The sequence below is a fragment of the Carcharodon carcharias genome, chromosome 15, assembly GCF_017639515.1.
Source record: "Carcharodon carcharias isolate sCarCar2 chromosome 15, sCarCar2.pri, whole genome shotgun sequence".
Lineage (NCBI taxonomy): Eukaryota > Metazoa > Chordata > Chondrichthyes > Lamniformes > Lamnidae > Carcharodon > Carcharodon carcharias.
In genome coordinates this window covers 2,373,297-2,398,622 of record NC_054481.1, presented here as the reverse complement: position 1 = coordinate 2,398,622, position 25,326 = coordinate 2,373,297, and the positions used below count along the sequence as shown (strand labels likewise).

General features: G+C 43.1%; 1 protein-coding gene across 1 annotated transcript in view; it reads left to right on the top strand.

The window, feature by feature from the left end:
* Nucleotides 1-25,326, top strand: part of tmc5 (transmembrane channel like 5) — a 215,457-nt gene that overhangs the window by 30,937 nt on the left and 159,194 nt on the right. Inside the window, exons 3-4 of the mRNA XM_041206868.1 lie at nt 20,452-20,645; nt 24,870-25,004. Coding sequence (XP_041062802.1) covers nt 20,452-20,645; nt 24,870-25,004 — 329 coding nt within the window. The remainder of the gene's footprint in view (nt 1-20,451; nt 20,646-24,869; nt 25,005-25,326) is intronic.

Here is a 25,326-nt window from a genome sequence, read left to right as displayed (position 1 = left end):
TTGTTGTTTTTGCCTTTTATTCCTACCCTGTTGTATAGTCATTTATGGGCAGCCCTATCTATCTTTTTATAATTGAGGGAAAACAGGAGAATAAAGAAGCACGTTGTTATGATCCCAGTTAAGGTCACCATTGGACAAGCCTGATCCCAGTGCGGAACCCAGCTTGATAGATCCTAACTTTTATTTGTTTGTTTAGCTACATGGAGAGCAGCTACTGAACAGAGTCAGTGGAGTCAGCTAATGAACTTTTAACAAAAGCAGAAAACATTCATTCAACAAGAAAAGATGAACAATATTATAATACTCCTTCACCCACAAGTGTACCTTTACAAATATATACACATTTGTAAGGATAACACAAGTTACAAAAGCTATCTTATACTCTAATGTTTGTAGTAAGTACAGTCCACGTAAACCAATAGGCACCCTGTGGTCAGACACACCAAGCTCTGAAACCAAGTGACAGTTGCCACATCAGACAGATGCTATGGATCTCTACTCAACTCCCCCCAGACACTTGTCACACCATAAGCCAACCAGTCTCACTGAACTTGGTCTTTCACACAAGGGTTTCTAATCTCCACTCTCGAATTACTCGCTCTAGAATCTTCTCCCAAGCCGACACTTTCTTTCAGACGCCCACTGCAAGGGTTCACCTCCAGGAGCAGAATTTTCCCCCCATGGTGGGGGGGGAAGTTCAGGAGCGGACACGGGCAAGTGCGCCTCCGATCGGCGCCCCCAGTTGGGGCGTGTTGCCATTTTACATGGGTGGGCAAATTAAGGCCTGCCCAGCATGACATCCACATAGAAGCTCTGTGCGCTCCCTGTGCGGGTGGTGGGTGGGGGATGGGGGGGGCGGGGGGTTGCGGGGATGTGCTCTTTCACACACTCAGCTCGCTGAGGCTAAGTGCTGCCTCAGGGAGATAAGCACCAAATTCAAAAATGTTAAAAATATAAAAATAAAATTTCCCTGACACGTCCTCTCATGTGGCACTGTCACATGAGTTGGGACATGTCCATCACTTTTAGATAAACTTTTATTAAACTTTTAAAAACCTACATGAAACCTCATCCCGCCAGTAGATGAGGTTTCATACTTTCTTTGAAGCCCACCAGGGCTCCCAGCCTGCCCACCAACCTTAAGGTTGGACGGGCAGGTCCTTTACCAACTGCAATTACTTTTTAAATGGCCTCAATTGGCCGTTGACAGGTCGGCGGGAGCAAATGTGCCCCAGCCAACCTGAAAACTGAAAAGGAGTTCCGCCCAATGTCATCCCGCATTGGGGTGCAGGTCCCGCCTCCTGCACGCCGACCAGGAAATCCTGCCCCTGGGTTTCGAACCCTCTTTCTGGTGTTCCTCTTCCCTGGGTCACCACATGAATTCAAGTTTTCTTCCACGCATTCTCTCTCACTGACTCAGCTGTCAACAATACACCACTGCTTCACATATCCATAGCAAAGAGTTACAGGCCTTCACTTGTCTCTTTGGACCTTCTGGCCTCTTGCAAGCTGTTCTTACTTTAAATCTGCTTTCTGCAGCTTTTGTCTTTTTAAATCTGAAGCTTGGGGACTTTCTCTGTGCCCCCCACTCTTAACTTCACGTAACAAGACCTTTCTTTGACTAGGAGGTCTGCTTGGGACTTTCTCCTGTTCCACTCCCCTGGATTCTTGGGGACTTTCTTCTTTAGCTTGGGACTGGCTATTTGTCCCTTTTTGTCCAGTGTCTCTCTGGCAGCTTCAACCAACTTTAGCTCAAACAGCTTCCAAATCATTCTGCTGTTTCTAGGTTTTTCTGTGTGTCTGTGGGTGGAACCTGTCTCTCTGGACCCCTGTTGCTAGGCAACAGCCCAGTTTCTCTACTCTTGCTTGTTTAACTTAGCTGCAACAGTCATAACATTCTCATTAGAAATGCTGACACCTTTTACAGTGAAACTAAAACTCAATTTGACCTTTTCTTAAACTTTAAAGCTAAAATGCATTCCTAAAATCCAAAAATACCAATTTAAATTAGCTAAACTATCTCTATTTCCTAACAACATATAAAACAATAAGGAAAGCAGAGCTCTCTGACTCAGTTATATGAGGCTGCACTTTCAGCTATATTGCTGCCAATCTTTATGATTCTATGATCTCAACCAAGGGTGCAATCGAAACATAACCTTTGTCTCATTCCTGTTACTTATCTTTGGATTATTAACACATCAGCTTCAGTTTCCTGATAGCTTCTTGAACATTGCGCTCTGGGATTGCAATTTAGGATTGCCAACTCTGGTCAGAGGTACCCCTGGAGTTTTGGCCACAGGACTGCTACAAATGTTATTGCGCCTTTCTTTATTAAGGTTGGGTCCACTGTAGGAGAATAGCTTTGCACGTAGTTTTGTGTTAGTGGCTGTTGTGCAACAAAGTCAAAAACCCGGAGACCACCCATGAGCAGGGGAAGTGGGGAAAATAAAGCCAGGGGAAAATGACATAGTCAAGGGCATGAGAGGACGCAAAGCCAAGCTGGGCAAATGGGGCAGTCAATGTGCAAGAAGTGTGGAAAAAGAGGAAACAGACACAGGAGTGAGGAAGAAGGGACGCAGAGGGCAAGGAATTTTCAAAATTAGAAGCCAAGGGCAGAAAAGTGGGGAGAGGAGAAACGGGGGCAGGGAAAAGGGGAAAATAAGGTAGATAATTGGTTGGGGAAGTGATTCACAGAGAGGAAACTGGAGATGGGAGGACCTTTGATTCTATCACCAACTCAGTGCAATTTCATTGATAAGTAAAGGCAAGTGGTAACACTCGGATTCCTCTCATAACTAACAATAATCCAATAACTGTAGGCTAAGTCACCTTGTACTGTGCAAGGCACGGTCAGGCTCCCCAAGTGAGGCCTGCTCTCTTTCCCCTATCTCCTTGGACTCTTGTTTGATCACAGGTTCCTTGTGAATGTGAAATCTCTGAGCAGGGAGCCTTAGAGCTGATCTGTACTTGGATTTCACAAGTCAACATTGTCTGGTGGACCTGACCCAAACCAAATGATCACACAAAGGGCTGTGGGCTCAGTGTTTGGAGTACTTCGTCCTAAACTCAGCTCAGCATCAGCGTTTATAAATCTCTTCCTGAGCTAAGAAGTGGTAAAGGAAAGTTTTCAGATAATTATTTCTTAGTGCTTTTTCTGACAACCCGATTGCCTCCTTCCCTAGGGTGCCACTCTATTTTTCCTTTTCAAATACATATCCCATTCCAAATGGCATACCCAAGGTGAGGTGTGAACCTAGTGAAGCTACAACACAGGACTACTTGCGTGCCAAACAGCATAAGGAGCAAGTGATAGACAGAGCTAGGCGAATCCACAACCAATGGATCAGATCTAAGCTCTGCAGTCCTGCCACATCCAGTCGTGAATGATGATGGACAATTAAACAACTCACTGGAGGAGGAGGCTCCACAAATATCCCCATCCTCAATGATGGGGGAGCCCAGCACATCAGTGCAAAAGATAAGGCTGAAGCATTTGCTACAATCTTCAGCTGGAAGTGCCGAGTGGGTGATCCATCTCAGCCCCCTCCGGAGGTCCCCAGCATCATAGATGCCAGTCTTCAGCCAAGATAAAGGCAAAATACTGCGGATGCTGGAAATCTGAAACAAAAACAAAAAAATGCTGGAAATATTCAGCAAGTCTGACAGCATCTGTGGAGATGAATACAGAGTTAACATTTTGAGTCTGTATGACTCTTCTTCAGAGCTAAAGGGAAGTAGAAACGTGATGAAATATATACTATTTAAGGAGGTGAAACAGGTGAAGCTGGATAGAAGACCAGCGAAAGGTGGAGGCAAAGGAGAGATTGCAAAAGATGTCATAAACAAAAGACCAAAGGGGTATTAATTGTGTTACTGGCTAAAGGAGGTGCTAATGGTGACATTTAAAAGTAGAAAGCAGAATGTGATAATGGCTGGACCAGAGTAAGCACTCTGGAAGGAACAACATGAGCAAGTGACAGACGGTCCTAGTGGGCGTGGGGAAAGTGGCAGAGAAAAAAGATCAAAAGTAGGTTAGAAGCTGGGGATAAAACAACTAATAAAAATGAAAATAAATTAAAAATTAATAATGATAAAAATAAGTGGAAAAATAAATAAGTAAAAATTAAAACATAAAAATGAATATTGAAAAAAAGGGGTGAGGATAGAGGAGAGAGTTCATGGTCTGAAGTTATTGAACTCAGTATTCAGTCCAGAAGGCTGTAAAGTGCCTAGTCGGAAGATGAGGTGCTGTTCCTCCAGTTTGGGTTGGGCTTCACTGGAACAATGCAGCAGGCCAAGGACGGACATGTGGGCATGAGAGCAGGGTGGAGTGTTGAAATGGCAAGCGACAGGGAGGTCTGGGTCATGCTTGCGGACACACCGAAGGTGTTCCGCAAAGCGGTCACCCAGTCTGCGTTTGGTCTCTCCAATGTAGAGGAAACCGCATTGGGAGCAGCGAATGCAGTAGACTAAATTGAGGGAAGTGCCAGTGAAGTGCTGGAGTGTTTGGGTCCTTGGAGAGTGAGGAGGGAGGAGGTAAAGGGGCAGGTGTTGCACCTTCTGCGATTGCATGGGAAGGTGCCATGGGAGGGGGTTGAGGTGTTGTGGGTGATGGAGGAGTGGACCAGGGTGTCCTGGAGGGAACAATCCCTATGGATGCCAATGTGGGGGGGTGAAGGGAAAATGTGTTTGGTGGTGGCATCTTGCTGGAGTTGGCGGAAATGGCGGAGGATGATCCTTTGAGTGCAGAGGCTGGTGGGGTGAAAAATGAAGACAAGGTGGACCCTATCGTGGTTCTGGGAGGGAGACGAAGGTGTGAGGGCAAAGGCACGGGAGGTGGGTTGGACATGGTTGAGGGCCCTGTCAACCACCGTGGGTGGGAAACCTCAGTTAAGGAAGAACCAAGTCTTCAGCCAATTTGATTCACTTCATGTGATATCAAGAAAAGGCTGAAGGCACTGGATACTGCAAAGGCTTTGGGCCCTGACAATATTTCAGCAATAGTACTGAAGACTTGTGCTCCAGAACTTGCCGCGTCCCTAGCCAAACTGTTCCAGTACAGCTACAACACTGGCATCTACCCGGCAATGTGGAAAATTGCCCAGGTATGTACACAAAAAGCAGGACAAATCCAACCCAGCCAATTACTGCCCCATCAGTCTACTCTCAATCATTAGTAAAATGACAGAAGGAGTCATCAACAGTGCTATCAAGTGGCATTTACTTATCAATAACCTGCTTACTGACACTCAGTTTGGGTTCGGCCAGGGTCACTCAGCTCCCAACCTCATTACAGCCTTGGTACAAACATGGAGAGAAGGGCTGAGCTCCCGAGGTGTGGTGAGAGTGATTATCTTTGACATCAAGGCAGCATTTGACGGACAGATTATTTGGTATAACCATACCTGTTATGACTATACTGTTAAAAATACACTTACGCTCAGATGGATAAACATTTCCTGGTGGGTTTCGTGGGTATCTAATGGGTGAGTACAGAAACTTCATGTTTCACAGCTGAGTTCTCTATGAGGTACTGTGATAGCAAGGTTCCTGGAGGAGCAAGATAATCTGAACAGCTGTTTTCTGTGTTTCATTGTGCACATGTGGTTGCCAGAAGTTGTTGTTGATTTATTCATTAACAACAGTGATAACCTCATCGTTACTTTTATCACAAAATCCAGGCCAATATAATTAATTCGCCAATTTTCTTTTTTTCCTTTATTTCCCAATTGGTCATTATAGAGTAAATTGTTCGGATGTGATTATAGAAATTGTTCGGATGTGATTATATAAATTGTTCGCTTGTGATTATATTGGCATCTTAGCATTTGTTTGCAATCAATACTTCAAAACAGACAAAAATACAGTCGCAATTCCATTTGTATTTACAGTCAGTATGTATCAGTGCAAATAAATTAAGTATTTATTCACCTTCAGTTGATTATCAATCCAATGTCTTAGTAATTCAACCGCTCAATGAATGAGGAATCTATGTTAAAAAGACTGAGGCTTTTAAATTACCTTGTGAGAGAATTAGTACAAACGTGATTGTCTGAAATTAGTCTGCTATTTTAGCTGAGGCAGTAATCTGTTTATTTTAAATTCCTCTGCTGAAATGGCACATAAGGAAATTTTAGATGAATACATTAAGCATTCATATACACTCTTGCCTGTTTTCCAACAGTGCAATTTCAAGGCCGTGGGGTGTCCAATAAAACTTTTGTAAATTAGCCCATTGTATTTTTAACAAGACCATATAGACTGGTTACAGCAGTAAGACTTTATAATACTAAAACAAAAACAATAAATGCTGGAAAAACTCAGCAGGTCTGGCAGCATTTGTGGAGAGAGAAACAGAGTTAACATTTTGAGTCCATTTGACTTGTCTACAGAGCTAAGGAGAAGTGGAAATGTGATGAAGTTGATACTGTTTCAGAGGGGGTGAAGCAGGTGGAGCAAAATAAGGTCAGAGATAGGTGGGGGGCTAAGGAGAGATTGACAAAGATGTCATAGACTCAAGACAAAGGGAGTGTTATTGGTAGTGGCAAAGACTAAGGAAGGTGCTGATAATGGCATAAAGGTAGGAGAGCAGAAGGTGTTAATAGCACTGACACCCAAGGGTCAGTGCTCTGTGAATGCACAACATGGAAACCTGTGACAGATGGCCCTGATGTGGGAGGTAGGGTGTGGAGAAAAAAGATTTCAAAAAATGCAGTCTCCTCTACCTTGGGGAGACTAAACACAGACTGGGTGACCACTTTGAGGACCATCTTCGTTCAGTCTGAAAGCATGGCCCAGACATTCCTGTCGCTTGCCATTTCAACACACCACCCTGCTCTCATGGCCACATGTCCATCCTTGGCCTGCTGCATTGTTCCAGTGAAGCCCAACGCAAACTGGAGGAACAGCACCTCATCTTCCGGTTACAGTCTTCAGGACTTAACATTGAGTTCAACAACTTCAGACCATGAACTCTCTCCTCCACCTCTAGCCCTTTTTTAATCCAATTGTTTTTAATTTTAATTTATTTGTTTAACTATTTATTTATTTATTTATTCATTTTTTTTAAATCCTTTTTCTCCAACCGCCCCCATCCCAGTCCCCCCAAAGGGCCATCTGTCACTAGTTTCCATGTTGTGCTTTCATAGAGAGTGCTGACCCTTGTTCTGCTATTAACACTTTCTGCTATCTTACCTTTAAGCCACTATCAGCACCTTTTTAAGTCTCTGCCACTACCATTAGCATTCCCTTTGTCTTGAGTCCATGACGTCTTTGTGAATATTTCCTTAGCTCCCAACTATCCTTAATCTTCGATCCTGCTCCACCCCTTCTTAAACAGTATAAATTCCATCACATTTCTACTACTCTTTAGCTCTAACAAAGAGTCATACGGACTTGAAATGTTAAATCTGTTTCTTTCTCCACAATGGTTGCCAGACCTCCTGAGTTTTTCCAGTATTTTTTGTTTCCATTTCAGATTTCCAGCACCTGCAGCATTTTGCTTTTATCTTAGTGTTTAATTCGCTGCCAGGAACGCCAACCTTGACAAAGTACTGCTCTTCTATCCAATAGGATTTCCATTTGTCTCTTTCACCCTGCTCACTCTCATTGCTTTCCATTTTCCTCCTGGTGTTTGACAAGATGTTTACCAAAACTCACTTTCACAGCCATACGTCCTCCCTCAGTGACTGTCTCCGTCTCCGACTTACCCCACTTGGATTCAACTGAAGTTTCATCCCTCATGTTTAGAATCCACAGCTACCTTGACTACAGCTCCTTACACCCTGCTTCCTGTAAGGACACCATTCCATTGTCCCAGTTCCTCCACCTCCATCGTATCTGTTGAGATGATGCCACCTTCTAAAACTGCACTTCTGACATGTTTTCCTTTTTTCTTAACTGGGGGTTCCCACCCACTGTGGTTGACAGGGTCCTCAACCGTGTCTGGCCCATCTCCCACGCCTCTGCCCTCATACCCCCTCCCTCCCAGAACGAAGATAGGGACCTCTTCTCTTCACTTTTAACCCACCAGCCTCTGCATTCAAAGTATCATCCTCTGCCATTTCTGCCAACTCCAGCATGATGCCACCACCAAACACATCTTCCCCTCACCCCCCATCAGCTGTCTATAGGGACCGTACCCTCTGTGACACCCTGGTCCACTCTTCCATCACCCCCAACTCCTCATTCCCTTCCCACGGCACCTTCCCATGCAATCGCAGAAGGTGCAATAACTGCTCCTTTACCTCCTCCCTCCTCACTATCCCCGATCCTAATCACTCATTTCAGGAGAAGCAGCACTTCACTTGCACCTCCTTCAATTTTGTCTACTGTATTCACTGATCCCAATGCGGTCTCCTCTACACTGGGGAGACTAAACGCAGACTGGGTGACCACTTTGCGGAACACCTTCACTCAGTCCGCAAGCATGACCCAGACTTTCCTGCCACTTGCCATTTCAAAGCACCATCTTGCTCTCATGCCCACTGTCGCTGGAGATAGTGCATTGTAACCTTAAACCCCACTGTTCTCCGAGCTTGTGACAATGTGAAAAGTTTAGCCAAACCAGCAGATTGCCCCAGTTAGGGGGAGCTGGTGGCATAGTGGTTTTATCACTGGACTAGTGTTCCAGAAACCTATGGTAATTCTCTGGGGACCCAGATTCAAATCTTGTTATGGTAGACGGTGAAATTTGAATCCAATAAAAATCTGGAATTAAAAGTCTGATGACCACAAAACCATTGTCGATTGTTGTAAAAACCCATCTGACTCACTAATGTCCTTCAGGGAAGGAAATCTGCCATCCTTACCTGGTCTGGCCTGCATGTGACTCCAGACCCACAGCTCTTTAAAACAAATGCCTTCTGAGCAGGGGTAATTTGGGATAGGCAATAAATGCTGGCCTAGTCAGTGATGGACACATCCCATGAATTAATAAAAAAAAAATTCTACCTAACTTTTTAATGTAGGTTAACAGAATGCGAGCATGAGGTTTGTAAACTCAATAAGTAAATAAACGTTTATTGAACAAATTGTCTTTAACCAGTGGCAAAAGAAAGAAATATGAACTGCTAACTTCTGACTCAATGGACAGGATTTTCCCATTGGCAAGCGGGGGGGTGGGGCCCACTCGCCGACACATAAAATGACACACGGTGATGTTGGGCGGAACCCCTGACATTTTGGGATTCTTCCCCCCCCCACCCGCACAGAGAGCGCATAGAGCTTCTGTGCAGATGTCGTGCTGGGCGGGCTTTAATTGGCCCACCCATATAAAATGACACTGCGACCCAGATTCGGAGCGTCGATCGGAAGTGCGCCTGTGCGTGCCCGCCATTCAAATTCGCCCCCAACGGGGGGCAAATCCTGCCCAATAGCTTAAACTCTACCCCTTCTTAAACACCTATACACAAACACACACATAAGACACTCAAAACATAGATTTTAGGATGAGATAAAACAGTTCAATAGCACCAATCTGGAGTACAGGATTAGTTGGGTTGATTTTGATTGATGTCTTCTAAATTCCTTGCAGTTTTTTGTTGATGACATGAGGTGATTTACCAACACTTTCAATCTGTGGTTCACTGGTTGAAAAACTTGCTTTTCAATGACTCTACTGGTCATTTTTCCCCTTTTCCTCTTGACAGGTGTTTTCAGAGAAAACAGGTTAGAGAGATGTGAGGGATAGCCAGCCAACTATTATGGCAGAATTGCTGGAATCTTACAAGCACAGGAGAGAGAGGTTTCAGGTCTTCCCTCTTTGCAGGCTAGGGGCTGTCCTGCCAGTACTGTCACCACACAAAACCCTGATCACCTGGTCAGGAGCCAATTAAAATGCTGTCATTAGGCAGTTCCCCCTAGTCCAGAACTCCTTTTCTGCACCATCCTGTTCTCCAATGGCAACCTCTGTTCTAGGATAGCAACATTGTAGATATTCCTCATCCTGTTCCAGCGAACACGTCTTTCAACTGCAGCCATGGTAGTTTTTTAAAGCCACAGTCTAATTTTAAAGCCACAGTCTAAGAAAAATAAAAAAAATAGGCTCTTTACATGCCTCCACCCTTAAAAGAGATGAAATGCCATTTCAGAAATGTACTTCATCACAAGATATGTGACACATGGACAACAAAGCATGAGACTTACATTCATTCATCCATCCTTCCCCATTATACTTATTTCATTAATTTACACCGGGACAATGCATCCGCGATTATATTATCTTTACCGGCAATGTGAACAATCGTTACATTGAATGGTTGAAACAATAGACTCCATTTAAACAGTCTCGTACTTCAGGTTTTAAACTTCTCACTGAATGCCAGCGAAATGTGATCAGTGTAGATTAGGTTTTCTTTGTTATCATGTCGAACCTAAACTTCAAAGTATTGAAGAGACAACAACAATGCTAGAGTTTCTTTTTCTACTGTTGAGTACTCCCTCTGATATTGATTTAGTTTTTTGGAAAAGTACCTCACCGGCTTCTCTATCCTTTTCCTTGTTTTTGGATTTTTCTCTTTCTTTTTCTTGATCATTACTCTTGCCCTGCTCCACATCATTGCTATTGGATTTAACCCAGTTTTCTTTGTGTTCCTGTTCCCGGCCTCTGCTTCTTGAGTTCGCATGTTGTTCTATTTCTTTATTTTTTTCATTTACCCTATCTCTACTTCTAGATTTGCCTCTTTTCCCTCTATCTTTGCGTTTACTCTATTCTCTATCTTGGCTTCTAGATTTTGATTTGGCTCTTTCTCCTCACTCTGTACTTTTACTATGTTCTCGACTTTTAGATTTCGACTTGACCTGTTTTGCTCTCTCTTTCTTTTTACTCTGTCTTACAACCGCTACTTCTAGATTTCACCGCTTTACCATTACTCTGCTCTGGATCATGTGTGTTGGATTTTGACTTGACCTGTTTCTCCAACTGTTTTCCATTAGTTGCTCTCGTGTTACTTTACATGCTCTTGTTTTCGTTTTGGGTACTGGCACTACACAATCTATTAATACCTAAATAAATGGTTCTTCAAAAATTGGTATGGGTATTAAAGGTGCTGGCTTGATTACATGTTGAAGTTTACCTACTACCTGACATGTATGACACGTCTTACAAAATTGCACTATGTCCTTATGAAGTCTTGGCCAGGTAAAATGCCTGTTTATCGATGCTTGGGTTTTCCATGTGCCTACATGTCCTGCCATAGGAACTTCATGTGCTACTCGCAATATCTCCTTACAATATTTGGGCGGTACTGCTATCTGATGAACAACCATCCATTCCTCATCCACAAGCCTGTGAGGGTGTCTCCACTTGCTCACCAGAACTGTGTTTTTAAAGTAATAGCACTCCGAAACTCCTTCAGCCTCAGCTTCAGCGTGAGCTGACTGTGCTAACTTGTTTAACTCTGGATCTGCTTTCTGAGCCTCAATTAATGAAGACATGCTTCATTTGAATTATCTTCATCCTAAATAAAGTTTTGGCTACTCTAACATCTGCTCATAGTATTATTTTGACCTCTGGTTATGGGCTTTGTTTAGCCATTGCTCTGGTCACCACACATAATGGAAAAATACCAGGAACTTGTCCATGCAACTGCTCTGTCTCTTTAGCCTCTCTCAGATTTTCTGTGGTTATAAGCAAAGCTAAAACCTTCACTCCTGCCAAATCATTTTCCAGGACTAAATCAATTCCTTCCACAGGCAATTTCTTAATCACTCCCACAACCACTGATCCAGACAAGAAATCACACTCCAATTGCACTTTGTACAATGGTACCAGGATATCCTCTCCACTTATCCCATTTGCTAATACTTTAGCTTTCATTGAACCCTCTGGAGGGAAAATTAGGTCATTCTCCAGCAAAAGAGTTTGAGCAGCTCTTGTGTGGCTTAATATAGTTATGGGTTTAGCTGCATCATTTGATGAAAAAGGGGTTATTTTCCCTTTAGACAAAAACTCTTTATATCTCTCGTCTACCTTATTCACTTCACCTGCATCTACAGCAGTGTTTACCTCCAGACCCTTACTGGCAGTTAAAGCTACAATTGGATCTGTGGCATTTTCTTTTTGAATTCCTTTTTCACTTTTACGAGCCCCAATAAGTCCCATGGGCTTCCCTCGCAACTTTCAGCATGCTGGACGAATGTGTCCTACTTTTTTACAATGGAAACATAAACTTCAACGCTTCACCTCTACCCTCAGTACCTTCCTTCCTGACCTGGGGAGGAGATCTCAAGGTATTCCCAGCTATCCATTCTTTACCCTGACTACTGTCCTTCCTTTCACTCTCCCACTTTCCATCCTTTCCAAATTTATGGGGGTGACGGAAAAAAGGTTTAATTTTGTGGATTAGCTCATAATCATCAGCCATTGCTGCTGCCTGTCCAGCAGTTGCAACCCTTTTGTCTTCAACATGGGTTCTTTTTACAGAAGGTAAGGAGTTTTTAAATTCTTCCAAGAGAATGATCTTTCTGGGAACTTCATAGGTAGTTTCAACTCCCAATCTCATATCCACCTATCAAAACTACTTTGCTTAATCCTTTCAAATTCAATGTAAGTTTGCCCAGGCTGTTTCCTTAAATTTTGAAATGTTTGTCTGTAAGCTCCAAGGACCAACTCATATGCACTCAAAATGTCCTTTAACCGGTCTTTAATCAGTGGTAAAAAAAAATATGAACTGCTAATTTCTAACTCTCAAACCTAAACTCTACCCCTTCTTCAATCCCAATACGCATGCACACAAGACAGATAAGACACAAAAAACATGGATTTTAAGGTTGGGATAAAACAGTTCAATAGCACCAATTCTGGATTCGATGGGTTGATTTTGATTGATGTCTTCCAAATTCCTTTCCATTCTTTGTTGATGACATGAGGTGGTCTTCCAGCACTTTCAGTCTTTAGTTCACTGGTTGAGCACTCGCTTTTCAAGGTCTCTGATGGTGATTTTCCCCTTTTCTTCTTGACAGGGATTTTTCACAGAGAGAGCAGGTTATACAGATATGAGGGGGTAAAACAGCTAGCTATTATTGTAAAATTACTGGAATCTTACACACACAGGAGAGAGAGGTTTTAGGTCTTTTCCCTTTTTGGACTAGGAGCTTTTTTGTTGCACTGCTCTCACACAAACCCTGGTCACCTGGTTAGGAGCTAATTAAAATGTTGTTGCCAGGCTATTCTCTGTTAGACCAGACTCCTCCTTAGCACCATCCTGTCTTTCATGGCACAATCTGCCCCAGGACAGCAACATTGTATATATTCCTCACACTGATCCAGTAGATATGTCTTTCAAAGTGCAGCCATTGTAATTTTAATCTACAGTCCAACAGAAATAAAAAGATGTGTTCTTTACAACAGTCCAACTGAAATAAAAAGATTTGTTGTCTACAACTGTCTCTGTTGCAAGTTCTCTCATTTGATCTGTGCCCATGTGTGACTGATGAAGTTGCTGAAGAATATCAGATTGCAAAGACTCTGGCAAGATGACCTGCCTGCCTTTAAAAATGACTCCCTGGGAGATGTCTAGCTCATCCCGGTAAGGACAAAATGGTCTCATGTGTTTGTAGACATGCTGAATTAAATCAGGCCATCCTTTAATGATGGCTTTCCACAATTCCTATAGTGTAGAATCTTTTGCCATTGCTTCCTGTAGCTGCTGGCATTTGCATTGTGCAAAATGTACCAGATCGGTTGACATACCTGCTTTCTTCTGCAAATGTAATGCAGCAGCTCCCTTGAAACTAACATTCTGGATATTTCGATGTTAGGTTGTGAATTGAGGTGATAGGAGTGGTTTCTGAGGTTGATCTTCCATACAATATCTGACTGATTGCATGAATTGCCATTAGTGTGAGTTCACAGCATGCTTGTAGGCCTGCGATCACTGGGCCCTTAGTCTCCACAATGTAGAACACCTGTGACACCCAGTAGGATTGATTGTACTTGCACTCCAGGACTATGGATCCTGCACATGAAATCAGTGAACCATTGTACACTCAGAGTTTCACAGTAGTAGGTTTTGCCATGGCCTTCCATGTCTGTGGATCCATATCTTTTAGTTTTCACAGGAGTAGTATGTTGGCATTTCCCGTGTAAACTTGCGCCAATGACGAGCAGCTGCCAACTTTCCTCGGGCAGATCATTTGAATCTTGGCAAACCCTTTGGACAGTCTTTGTTTTCTACAAGACTGGTGGTGTTCACTGCTCTTCGTCTTGTCGTGCACATCGTCGACATTTTCTGGTTTGCCAATCACCTCATATATATGTTTTTGATGAGATACCAGATGGTCTTTCTTATTGCTTGAAGGTCCCCGTTGTGTACAGTCTGTTTGGATCAGTGCATGGCTCTTTGTAGCTGCGTCAGCCTTTGCTCTAGTTCACTGCCACTGCCAATGGCCTTTTCTGCCATATGTCTGGCAAAATTGATGGAAAGCTGGACATTTCCTTGGTGCATGCAGAGATCACACCTTCCACATGTCTTGCTAGGCTTGGCTGTTCAAGTAAGTGCATCAAAAACTGGGATTTTACTTAGGATCTGGAAGCTTCATTGATCTGTGAGGATCACTTTGTATTTACGTCCATCCTTGAGTAGCTCCTTGATACTATTTGTTTTGGGCCTGTCTAGCAGATCTTTCTGGAATGCTTCCATGGGAGCGGATGTGATCACCAACTCAACAATTCTATATGCTAGCTCTGTGTTTGAAAATCACAGTGCGTCCCCTTTTCTCTGCATCTGCTGACAAAGTGGGCTATGGATTCTGCAGGCTGCTGTTGAAATGACATGAACTCTAGTCAATGTATACAGAAGGTTAACTTGATATTGAACCGGTCTTCTAATGTAGTCCATAACCTTTAGGGATCCTTTAGCTCTTCTGCTTTTAATCTTGACGTGTTCAGCCCGTGTAGACCTTCATTCCCAATTGCTGGATGAATTTTTATGGCTTGCTTGTCTGGTTCACACACACCTGAATCAAGAAACCGTTGCTTTGTACACTGTTTAAACATTTCAAATTTGGACGTTAGGTCAGATGCATCCCAATTCAAACTGGGGAATTTTGTGGACATTTTGACAATATCCCATTTACCTTGCTTCTCCTTTAGTACCTGGGATGAGAGTTGCTGTAGATGCTTTCGCATGCTTTTCCAAAACTGCCCATTATAATTGCAACCTTCTCTGGCCCGGTTTTTATGATGGTTTTTTTGTGTTTGACTCTCCGTAACTTTCCATTGACCTGGCCCACACCCTGGTCACTTGCCTTTCTTGACTAAGCTAACCCGGTGCTGGTCCTCACAACACACTGTCCCACTCACTGAACTGACCGGTTATGTGCTGCAATGTCACCATGAGGGATCTATCTGCTCACCAGCTCTTTATTTGAACACTCTAGGCACAGTGTCCTCAAAGCTTTTCTGCTCAGTCAGCATGCTACGGTTTTAACACTCTCCAACACTGCAGCTTCACTGCGGGTCTGATCAAAACGTCGAGGGTTGTCTCATGCAGTGTAGCATGATCTAAGACTGTTCACCATGCTGTACCAGTACTTATTCTTACCTCCAGGCTGAGCATTATGTCGTTTAGAAGGAACCACTGCTGCACACCTTGTTGTGTTTTTATAATAATATATGAAGCACCAATCATTCATAAGGGATTGTGTAAACATATTGTGGGTTCATTTATTGAGACTAGGCACAAGGAGACATTTATATATGGGCAGAGAGCTTGAATACATCAATAGCAGATCTGTCTGTATGTGCTGTGCTCTGCTACAAAGCAAAGGTGAAACTAAACTGGATCACATGACACACTTCCTTTCAAGTGATGGCATGCTGCAATCCTTTAAAGGCATATTACAACAATTGTCAGGGCTAAAAGTACCATTCTTGTTTTTAATTTAATCAAATTTGATGGGTAATTCAATCTTCAAATGGAAAAAATGTCCCTAAAGCAAGGCACTTGCAACAGATCTTCAATGCCTTTCCCATTCTAAGATCAAAAGGAAAGGTTTCGGACCAAAACTCTACTTACCCATATTCTCACCAGTTGAGATCATCTGACACCAAACCACATTGTGTTGTAGACTGCATGTCAGGAGACTAGAAAGGACAAAACAAAAACAGAATTACCTGGAAAAACTCAGCAGGTCTGGCAGCATCGGCGGAGAAGAAAAGAGTTGACGTTTCGAGTCCTCATGACCCTTCGACAGAACTTGCGTTCGAGTCCAAGAAAGAGTTGAAATATAAGCTGGTTTAAGGTGTGTGTGTGGGGGGGCGGAGAGATAGAGAGACAAAGAGGTGGAGCGGGGGGGCGGGGGTGTGGTTGTAGGGACAAACAAGCAGTGATAGAAGCAGCTCATCAAAAGATGTCAACGACAATAGTACAATAGAACACATAGGTGTTAAAATTAAAGTTGGTGATATTATCTAAACGAATGTGCTAATTAAGAATGGATGGTAGGGCACTCAAGGTATAGCTCTAGTGGGGTTTTTTTTTTATTTATATAATGGAAATAGGTGGGAAAAGGAAAATCTTTATAATTTATTGGGAAAAAAAAGGGAAGGGGGAAACAGAAAGGGGGTGGGGATGGGGGAGGGAGCTTACGACCTAAAGTTGTTGAATTCAATATTCAGTCCGGAAGGCTGTAAAGTCCCTAGTCGGAAGATGAGGTGTTGTTCCTCCAGTTTGCGTTGGGCTTCACTGGAACAATGCAGCAAGCCAAGGACAGACATGTGGGCAAGAGAGCAGGGTGGAGTGTTGAAATGGCAAGCGACAGGGAGGTTTGGGTCATTCTTGCGGACAGACCGCAGGTGTTCTGCAAAGCGGTCGCCCAGTTTACGTTTGGTCTCTCCAATGTAGAGGAGACCACATTGGGAGCAACGAATGCAGTAGACTAAGTTGGGGGAAATGCAAGTGAAATGCTGCTTCACTTGAAAGGAGTGTTTGGGTCCTTGGACGGTGAGGAGAGAGGAAGTGAAGGGGCAGGTGTTGCATCTTTTGCGTGGGCATGGGGTGGTGCCATAGGAGGGGGTTGAGGAGTAGGGGGTGATGGAGGAGTGGACCAGGGTGTCCCGGAGGGAGCGATCCCTACGGAATGCCGATAAGGGGGGTGAAGGGAAGAAGTGTTTGGTGGTGGCATCATGCTGGAGTTGGCGGAAATGGCGGAGGATGATCCTTTGAATGCGGAGGCTGGTGGGGTGATAAGTGAGGACAAGGGGGACCCTATCATGTTTCTGGGAGGGAGGAGAAGGCGTGAGGGCGGATGCGCGGGAGATGGGCCGGACACGGTTGAGGGCCCTGTCAACGACCGTGGGTGGAAAACCTCGGTTAAGGAAGAAGGAGGACATGTCAGAGGAACTGTTTTTGAATGTAGCATCATCGGAACAGATGCGACGGAGGCGAAGGAACTGAGAGAATGGGATGGAGTCCTTACAGGAAGCGGGGTGTGAGGAGCTGTAGTCGAGATAGCTGTGGGAGTCGGTGGGTTTGTAATGGATATTGGTGGACAGTCTATCACCAGAGATTGAGACAGAGAGGTCAAGGAAGGGAAGGGAAGTGTCAGAGATGGACCACGTGAAAATGATGGAGGGGTGGAGATTGGAAGCAAAATTAATAAATTTTTCCAAGTCCTGACGAGAGCATGAAGCGGCACCGAAGTAATCATCGATGTACCGGAGAAAGAGTTGTGGAAGGGGGCCGGAGTAGGACTGCAACAAGGAATGTTCCACATACCCCATAAAGAGACAGGCATAGCTGGGGCCCATGCAGGTACCCATAGCCACACCTTTTATTTGGAGGAAGTGAGAGGAGTTGAAGGAGAAGTTGTTCAGTGTGAGAACAAGTTCAGCCAGACGGAGGAGAGTAGTGGTGGATGGGGATTGTTCGGGCCTCTGTTCGAGGAAGAAGCTAAGGGCCCTCAGACCATCCTGGTGGGGGATGGAGGTGTAGAGGGATTGGACGTCCATGGTGAAGAGGAAGCGGTTGGGGCCAGGGAACTGGAAATCGTTGATGTGACGTAAGGTGTCAGAGGAATCACGGATGTAGGTGGGAAGGGACTGGACAAGGGGAGAGAGAAGGGAGTCAAGATAACGAGAAATGAGTTCTGTGGGGCAGGAACAAGCTGAGACGATCGGTCTACCGGGGCAGTTCTGTTTGTGGATTTTGGGTAGGAGATAGAAGCGGGCCGTCCGAGGTTGGGAGACTATCAGGTTGGAAGCTGTGGGAGGGAGATCCCCAGAGGAGATGAGGTCAGTGACAGTCCTGGAAACAATGGCTTGATGTTCAGTGGTGGGGTCATGGTCCAGGGAGAGGTAGGAGGAAGTGTCTGCGAGTTGACGCTCAGCCTCCGCGAGGTAGAGGTCAGTGCGCCAGACAACAACAGCACCACCCTTGTCAGCGGGTTTGATGACAATGTCAGGGTTGGACCTGAGAGAATGGAGTGCAGTAAGTTCAGAGAGAGACAGGTTAGAATGGGTGAGAGGAGCAGAGAAATTGAGACGACTAATGTCGCGCCGACAGTTCTCAATGAAAAGATCAAGAGAAGGTAAGAATCCAGAGGGAGGGGTCCAGGTGGAGGGAGAATATTGGAGATGGGTAAAAGGATCCGTTGAACTGGGAGAGGACTCCTGCCCAAAGAAGTGAGCCCGGAGACGAAGACGGCGGAAGAAGAGTTCAGCATCATGCCGAGCCCGAAATTCATTGAGGTGAGGGCGTAAGGGTATGAAACTAAGTCCTTTGCTGAGCACTGAACGTTCAGCATCGGAGAGGGGAAGGTCAGGGGGTATAGTGAATACACGGCTGGGGTTGGGATTGGAAGAAAGGGTGGGGACGGAGGAACAGGCAGGGGTGGAGGGTCCTAGATGGGTGTTGGTGTCAATGAGTTGTTGCAGCTTGCGTTCCTTAGCACTTGAGAGAAAGAGAAAAAGTTTCTTGTTGAGGACAGTTTGCTATTGAAGGATAATGATCATTTCAGATATTTTAATGAACTCTGTGTACTATGTATAATATTGTCTTCTACTTATAGTGTTAAATGTTCTTAAACTGTAAATATGTGCCCAGTATCTACTATAATGCTTTTAGCCAGTTTGTTCCTGAGTTTAATTTTCTGTATTTTAATTTTTGCAAATGTAGTGAAATCCTTATACTACATGAATTTAAGGTCATGGTGTTACTGCAAAACAAAATAATTGTTAACCCCAGGCTATGTAACCTGTAAAATGTAAAACGTAGATATTCAATCACTGAAAGAGATATAGTGTTTAAAAGGCATAAATCACAGCAATTGGCAGCACCAGTTCTTCCTTTCCCTCTAGCTTGGCAGTAACTGCCTTTCTGAGATTCCAGGAGGATGAAATTGGATGGTGCTATCTGACCTCTACTGGTTAGTGAGACAATATGTTACTGTTAGTTATATCACCACTCCCAGTTTACGTAGACAAGAAAATAAGCTTCTTGGGTATAATGCACTTAAGTCCTTTGTGCTACAAGCATAAGAAAGGTAAAAAGCTCGATTTTTAAGTATTATACATTACAGAGAATCTTTATAAGGCTGTAACCTAATGGGGGATTTCTAGTGACATGTAATCCATAATGTTTAAGAATGAGATTTGAGCATAGGGATTGAATTATAGCCTATCATCTGTGCTCTGTACTTCTTTGGAATGAAATGGTTTTTCTTTATGCAAATTGTTACTGTTTCCTGCCTCAAAACTATGTTTCGATGTTGTGTGAGGCAGAATGTTATGAAGGTTTCACAATGATAAAAGTGTTTTTTAGGGAAGGTTGTTATGCGGTGGCTTTCTGCAGTTAGATGAAAAATATGTAACTAATAATGACTAAGTAAAGGTTGATAGAAGCTGAGGTAACATTATTGTTGATGCTGTTGTTTATGAGGCACTTTTTTTAAGTCTCCTGTGGTTATCTTAACAGGTAAGTGCAATAGCATGCACAAAAGAGTTCTAAGGTGTTTATTGTGTAATCACTGTAGGCTCAGAGAAATAGTCTTGAGGGAATCAAAGGATAAGGTATATTCACAATTCAACAAGCATCATGCTGCAGAGGGAGCACAAATCCTTATAATCTATGTTCCTTTATTCATATCGCATTACTTCCAAAAAGCAGGAGTATTTGTGTGAGAGAGCATTATCAAATGCTAAATAGATTCTAGAAGCTTAACATCACACAAGCAACCATCTGCAAGAATTGAAGACACTGGAAATTTTCAAAAATGTATTGATTTACTATAATGTAGTTAAAATAATTTATCTTAAACTTGTTTAATGATTGTCATGTTGAGACTCTGACCTTAGCTACATTGATGACATTTCTCAGTTCTCTGCCAATATATAAGCAAAGAGCTTCAGGTGGTTCTACAGATTGATATTACAAAGCAAATTTATACATTATTAAGTTGGCTAAAAATACACAATTTTGCAAAGGTTTTTGTTTTCTGTTGTATTAGTGAACAGGGGAGACCTTCTGCAATCCACACAACTCCACTGCAATCTCCCTACCAGCAGAATCCATTAGATTCACCAGGTTTTCAGAGATGGGAGCAGCCAGAGATTATTCCAATGAGATCAATTGAGAGAGAACAAAACATGACAAGATCACCATTCTTTAATATGAATCCATATGAAAGTGAAACTGGATGTGGTATGTTTTCTATATTACTCAGTTATAGCTGTTTATGTGCAATATGAATGTGCTTTTCAAATACTTATTTGTGCTATGCAAGCATTATGCATTTATAATTTGTGGTTTTTAATGAAACTGTTATTACAAGTATTTGTACATCAATTTTGGCCTTGTCAATCTATTTTTGGTCTTTGCTGAGCTACTTACTCAGAGGACAAACAAATTCTTTACTTCCAATAATTACATAAAATAAACAACACAGAAAAAGGCCATTTGGTCCATGCTAGTCTCATCCTTTCTCGTCGAGCTCTATCGGCATAATCCCATGTTTCCTTCTTATATGCTTACCAGCTTTCCTTTAAATGCATCCATGCTATTTTTCTGACTGGTGGCGTGGTGGTAATGTCATTAGACTAGTAATCCAGAGAACCAGCTAATGCTCTGGGGATTGCGTGTAAATTCCACCTTGGCAGCTGGTGAATTTAAATTGAATAAATTAATAAATTCAATTAATTAATAAATATGAAATAAAAAGTGAATATCAGTAATAGTGACTATGAAACTCCAGTCTCGTCATAAAAAAAAACCCATCTGGCTCACTAATGTCCTTTAGGGAAGGAAATCTGCCAACCTTACCTGGTCTGGCCTACATGTGGTTCCAGACCCACAGCAATGTGGTTGACTCTTAATTGCCCTCTGCAATGGCCTAGCAAACCATTCAGCTGTACCAATCTACTATAGAAAAGTCAAACCAGATGGACCACAGTGGCTCAAGAAGGCGGCTCTCCACCACTTTCTCAAGGGCAATTAGGGATGGGCAACAAATGCCAGCCTTTCCTGCGACACCAACATCCCTACTCCCTGTGGTAGCAAATTCCATAATGTCACCACTCTAAGTAAAGAGGTTTCTTCTGAAATTCCTATTTGGTTTCTTAATGATTATCATATATGCATGGCCTCTAGTTTTGCTCTTCTTCAGAAGTAGAGACACAGTCTTTGTGTCTACCAACCATTTATAACTTTAAAGCCCTCTATTAAGTCACCCCTCAGCTTTATCTTTTATTAACAAATAAGCCAAACAACTATTTTAGTTAATATTGTGATCTCATTATAAATACAAAAAGTTCTGATTCAACTACTCACTGCAAACGCAGATTTTTTTTTTTACAATGAATATGAATGCTTCTCTTCAATAAAAAAAACTGAATGGCAAACTCAACCATAAAGCCATACAAGTTTGCAGCAGAGAAAGAGACAACTTTACCAATCATGTCTGCACCATGTCTTCACAAAAGCAACCTAAAGCAAATCTAATACCGTGCTGTCTTCTCATAGTTCTATCTCTTCCTCTGTTTCATATGTTTATCTACTTTTCCATTCAAAGCTGTATTAGTCTTTTATAAAGTGTCAGCCTTGACTCAGTGGTGCAGTACTTATAACTGCAATACTGTAGGAGAGGCTGTCTTTCAGATAAGATGTTAAACCAAGGCACTTTATGCCCCTTAAGATGAGTGTAAAAGATCAAAGGCAGTTTTCAGAGGGTTTTCTCCTGATAATTCCCACATTTTCTCTTTCTCAGATACTGCCAAACAATAAGTAATATAATTTTCTGTGACATTAACAATGATTAACACTGAATATTGCAGTTAAACAATACTATATATGTAATAAAATCAATTAAAAACAGTAGCCAGGTATGGAACAAAATACAAAAGAGGAGGCAGCTCTCTGTGAAATATTAACATAAGATCAGATAATTACAGATAAGGAATGACATTTAGCTCATCTTGCTTTCTGCATCCAGAATAACACTAAAGTCTATCCCTTTCAGTGTATAATTGGTTCTTAACTAATTTCACTTCTATCAGAAACTCCATTCTTGAAGATGTCATTGATTGCACTCTCATCTCTGAGTCAGTTAGTCATGCATCCCACCTCCACTCCAGGACTTCAATACATAAGCCAAGCTCACATTCAGTGCTGCATGGTTGGAGGTGATGTCTTTTCAATGAGACCCTGTTAAAATGAGGCCCTGCCTGCCCTTTGAGGTGGACGTAAAAGATCCTCTGGCATTGTTGAAAGAGCAGCAGGGAATTCTCCCAGTTTTCTGGCCAATATATATCCATCAACCTTCTTCTTCTGAGGCCATCCTTCGGGGTTGAGGATGACTTTCTTCCATTCTGATGAGTTCTGAGATGGCTGATTGGTCCAATGCACAATCTGCAGACTCTGATTGGTCCAATGCACAATCTGCAGACTCTGCCACATGCAGGGCACAAAGTGCTTGGAGGGTCGAGTTGTTGGGAGGTTTGTGCGCTCTCCCTGATGCCTCGACTTCACCTCTGCATGTCCCAGTGAAGCCTCTAAATATGTTCAGTGCCTTCCTGAATGAACTTTTTCCATTTTGGTCTGTAAAAGCCAGGGTCTCCCATGAGTCGGCAGAGATGTTTGACCTTTTTGGGAATGCTTTGAGGACATCTCTAAAGCATTTCCATTGTCCTCCTTCGAGACTTCTGCCATGGCTGAGTTCGAAAGAGAGTAGTTGCTTCCGGGGATTAGTGCCAAGCATATAAACAACATGTCCTGCCAAGTGGAGTTGGCTTTGAGCGATTAATGCTTCGGTGCTGGGTATGTTGCCTTGGGAGAGGCTGCTGCTGTTGGACTGCCTTGCTTGCCACTGGATTTGGAGAATCTTGCAAAGGTACCGCTGGTGCTACTTCTCCAGTGTTTTGAGGTGCCTGCTGTAGGCTGTCCAAGTCTCCAGGAGTGCGGAAATCACTGCTGCCCGATAAGCCATGACCTTAGTGTCGAGTTTGAGACCCTGGTCCTCAAATATTCCTTTTGTCAGTCAACCAAAGGCTGAGCTGACACATTGGAGATGGTGATGAATTTCGCCATCAATCCCAACATCACTAAAAACTAATTATCAGGCTGTCTATCTCATTGCTGTTTGTGGGGCTTCAGTGTCTGTAAATAAACTGCCATGTCTCTCTCCATGAAAACAGTGACTACACTTTACAGATTCTTCATAGGACATTAAAGGCTTAAAGTGCTTGTATAAATCCTAAATTTGTCTGTTATTAGTATAAACCTATGGCCCTTTCTCCTACTCTTGCAAATTAATTTGAATTGTACCTCAACAAATGGTTTATAAGATCTTCACAAATGAATTACCAGCTGTTTTGGTTACAGGGAACATCAGTTAATTGTGTAAATGAAACAAACTCGCCTGAATCTTTAATTAAATGAAATAAACAGCTTACACTGAGTGATTCCTATAACCTGCTTCGATAGTGGTGTCTATTTGATTGGAATTTCAGAACAACAGAGCCTGTGACCCAAAAGGGAGTAAAATAGTGCGCGATGAGGTCAAGCGAGCGTCCCGGAGTCACCCCAAGTGTCCCGATGTCATTGCGCACTCTCGCAATATTTCGCTCAGCAGGTGCGCACGAGAAGCAGCAGCGCATTAACCGCTAACAATTAGGTCTATTAATGCCCTTAATCAATTAGTTAAATCAAACTATTCACTGGTGGGTGGGTGAATAGGCCAGGCGTCCGTTTGGTTGGTGGGTGGGTGAATAGGCCAAGGGCGGGATGAGGTTTCAACCAGTGACTGAAAAAAATACTTTTACAACTCATTTTTAACATGGCCCTAGCTCATGTGACAGAGCCACATGAAGGGAGGTGTTTTCCTTATTTCTCTGTTCTTTATTTTTCATGTTAAAAATCTTCAGCTCCCTGAGGCAGCTCTGTGCCTTCAGGGAGCTTTCACTGAGCCCACCCGTGCACATTCACTGTCTTACGCATTTGCCCTCCACACACCCTCCCCTCTGCCCCACCCAGGCAGCGGTGAGCGTTTCAGCGTCCAGGCGAGACCCGACTGTGAGCGTCAGTCCACTGCGCAGCCACTCCCAGGGCTGACCACCCAACGAGGTGTTTAGACTGTCAAAGTCAGATTCCTTATTTTGTCAACAGAATGTTAGATGATTTTCCTGTAGTTTCAAGGCTTTGCCACTGGTTAAGAGAGCATTTTAGCACTAAAAACATTGAATAGCAGGTCCTGAATGTTAGTTTCCAGGGGTGCAAACTAAATGACCTGCAGTGTGAAGGCATCAATGGATGCTTTTGTCCTTGTCCTTGTGCTCAACTAACACTTCCCCCACTGTTCAATCGCTTTAATTGTTACATCACATTGTATGAAATACATTTATAATCATTATGTTTGTTATTCTTAATGGACAGATAATGCTGGATTTGAGCCCTGGGCAGATGAGTCTTACAGCCCTGCCTCCTCTGTGAAAGATGGTTATGGTCACCAAGATGCTTCAGTCGTTCCTGACATTCACAGAAATGCAGAAACATCAAGCAAAGATCCAGGTACATACAATTAGTGTAAACTATTAATAATTTTATAGATTGAATATAAGTCCACGATTAAAAATACCCGTAAAAAAGGGCAAACTCTCTTGAAGTGGTTAAAGATGGTTGGTCACTGCCCTGAAGAACTCCTGCAGCGATGCCCCATTGGTGGAGGGGTTGAGAACCAGAGGAAACAGATCGCAAATGATTGGCAAAAGAACCAAAGGCAACATAAGAAAAAGGTTATCTACTCAATGGTTAAGATCTGGAATTTTTTTTTATTCATTCACAAGATGTGGGCTTCGCTGGCTGGGCCAGCATTGTAGCATTTATTCCTGGT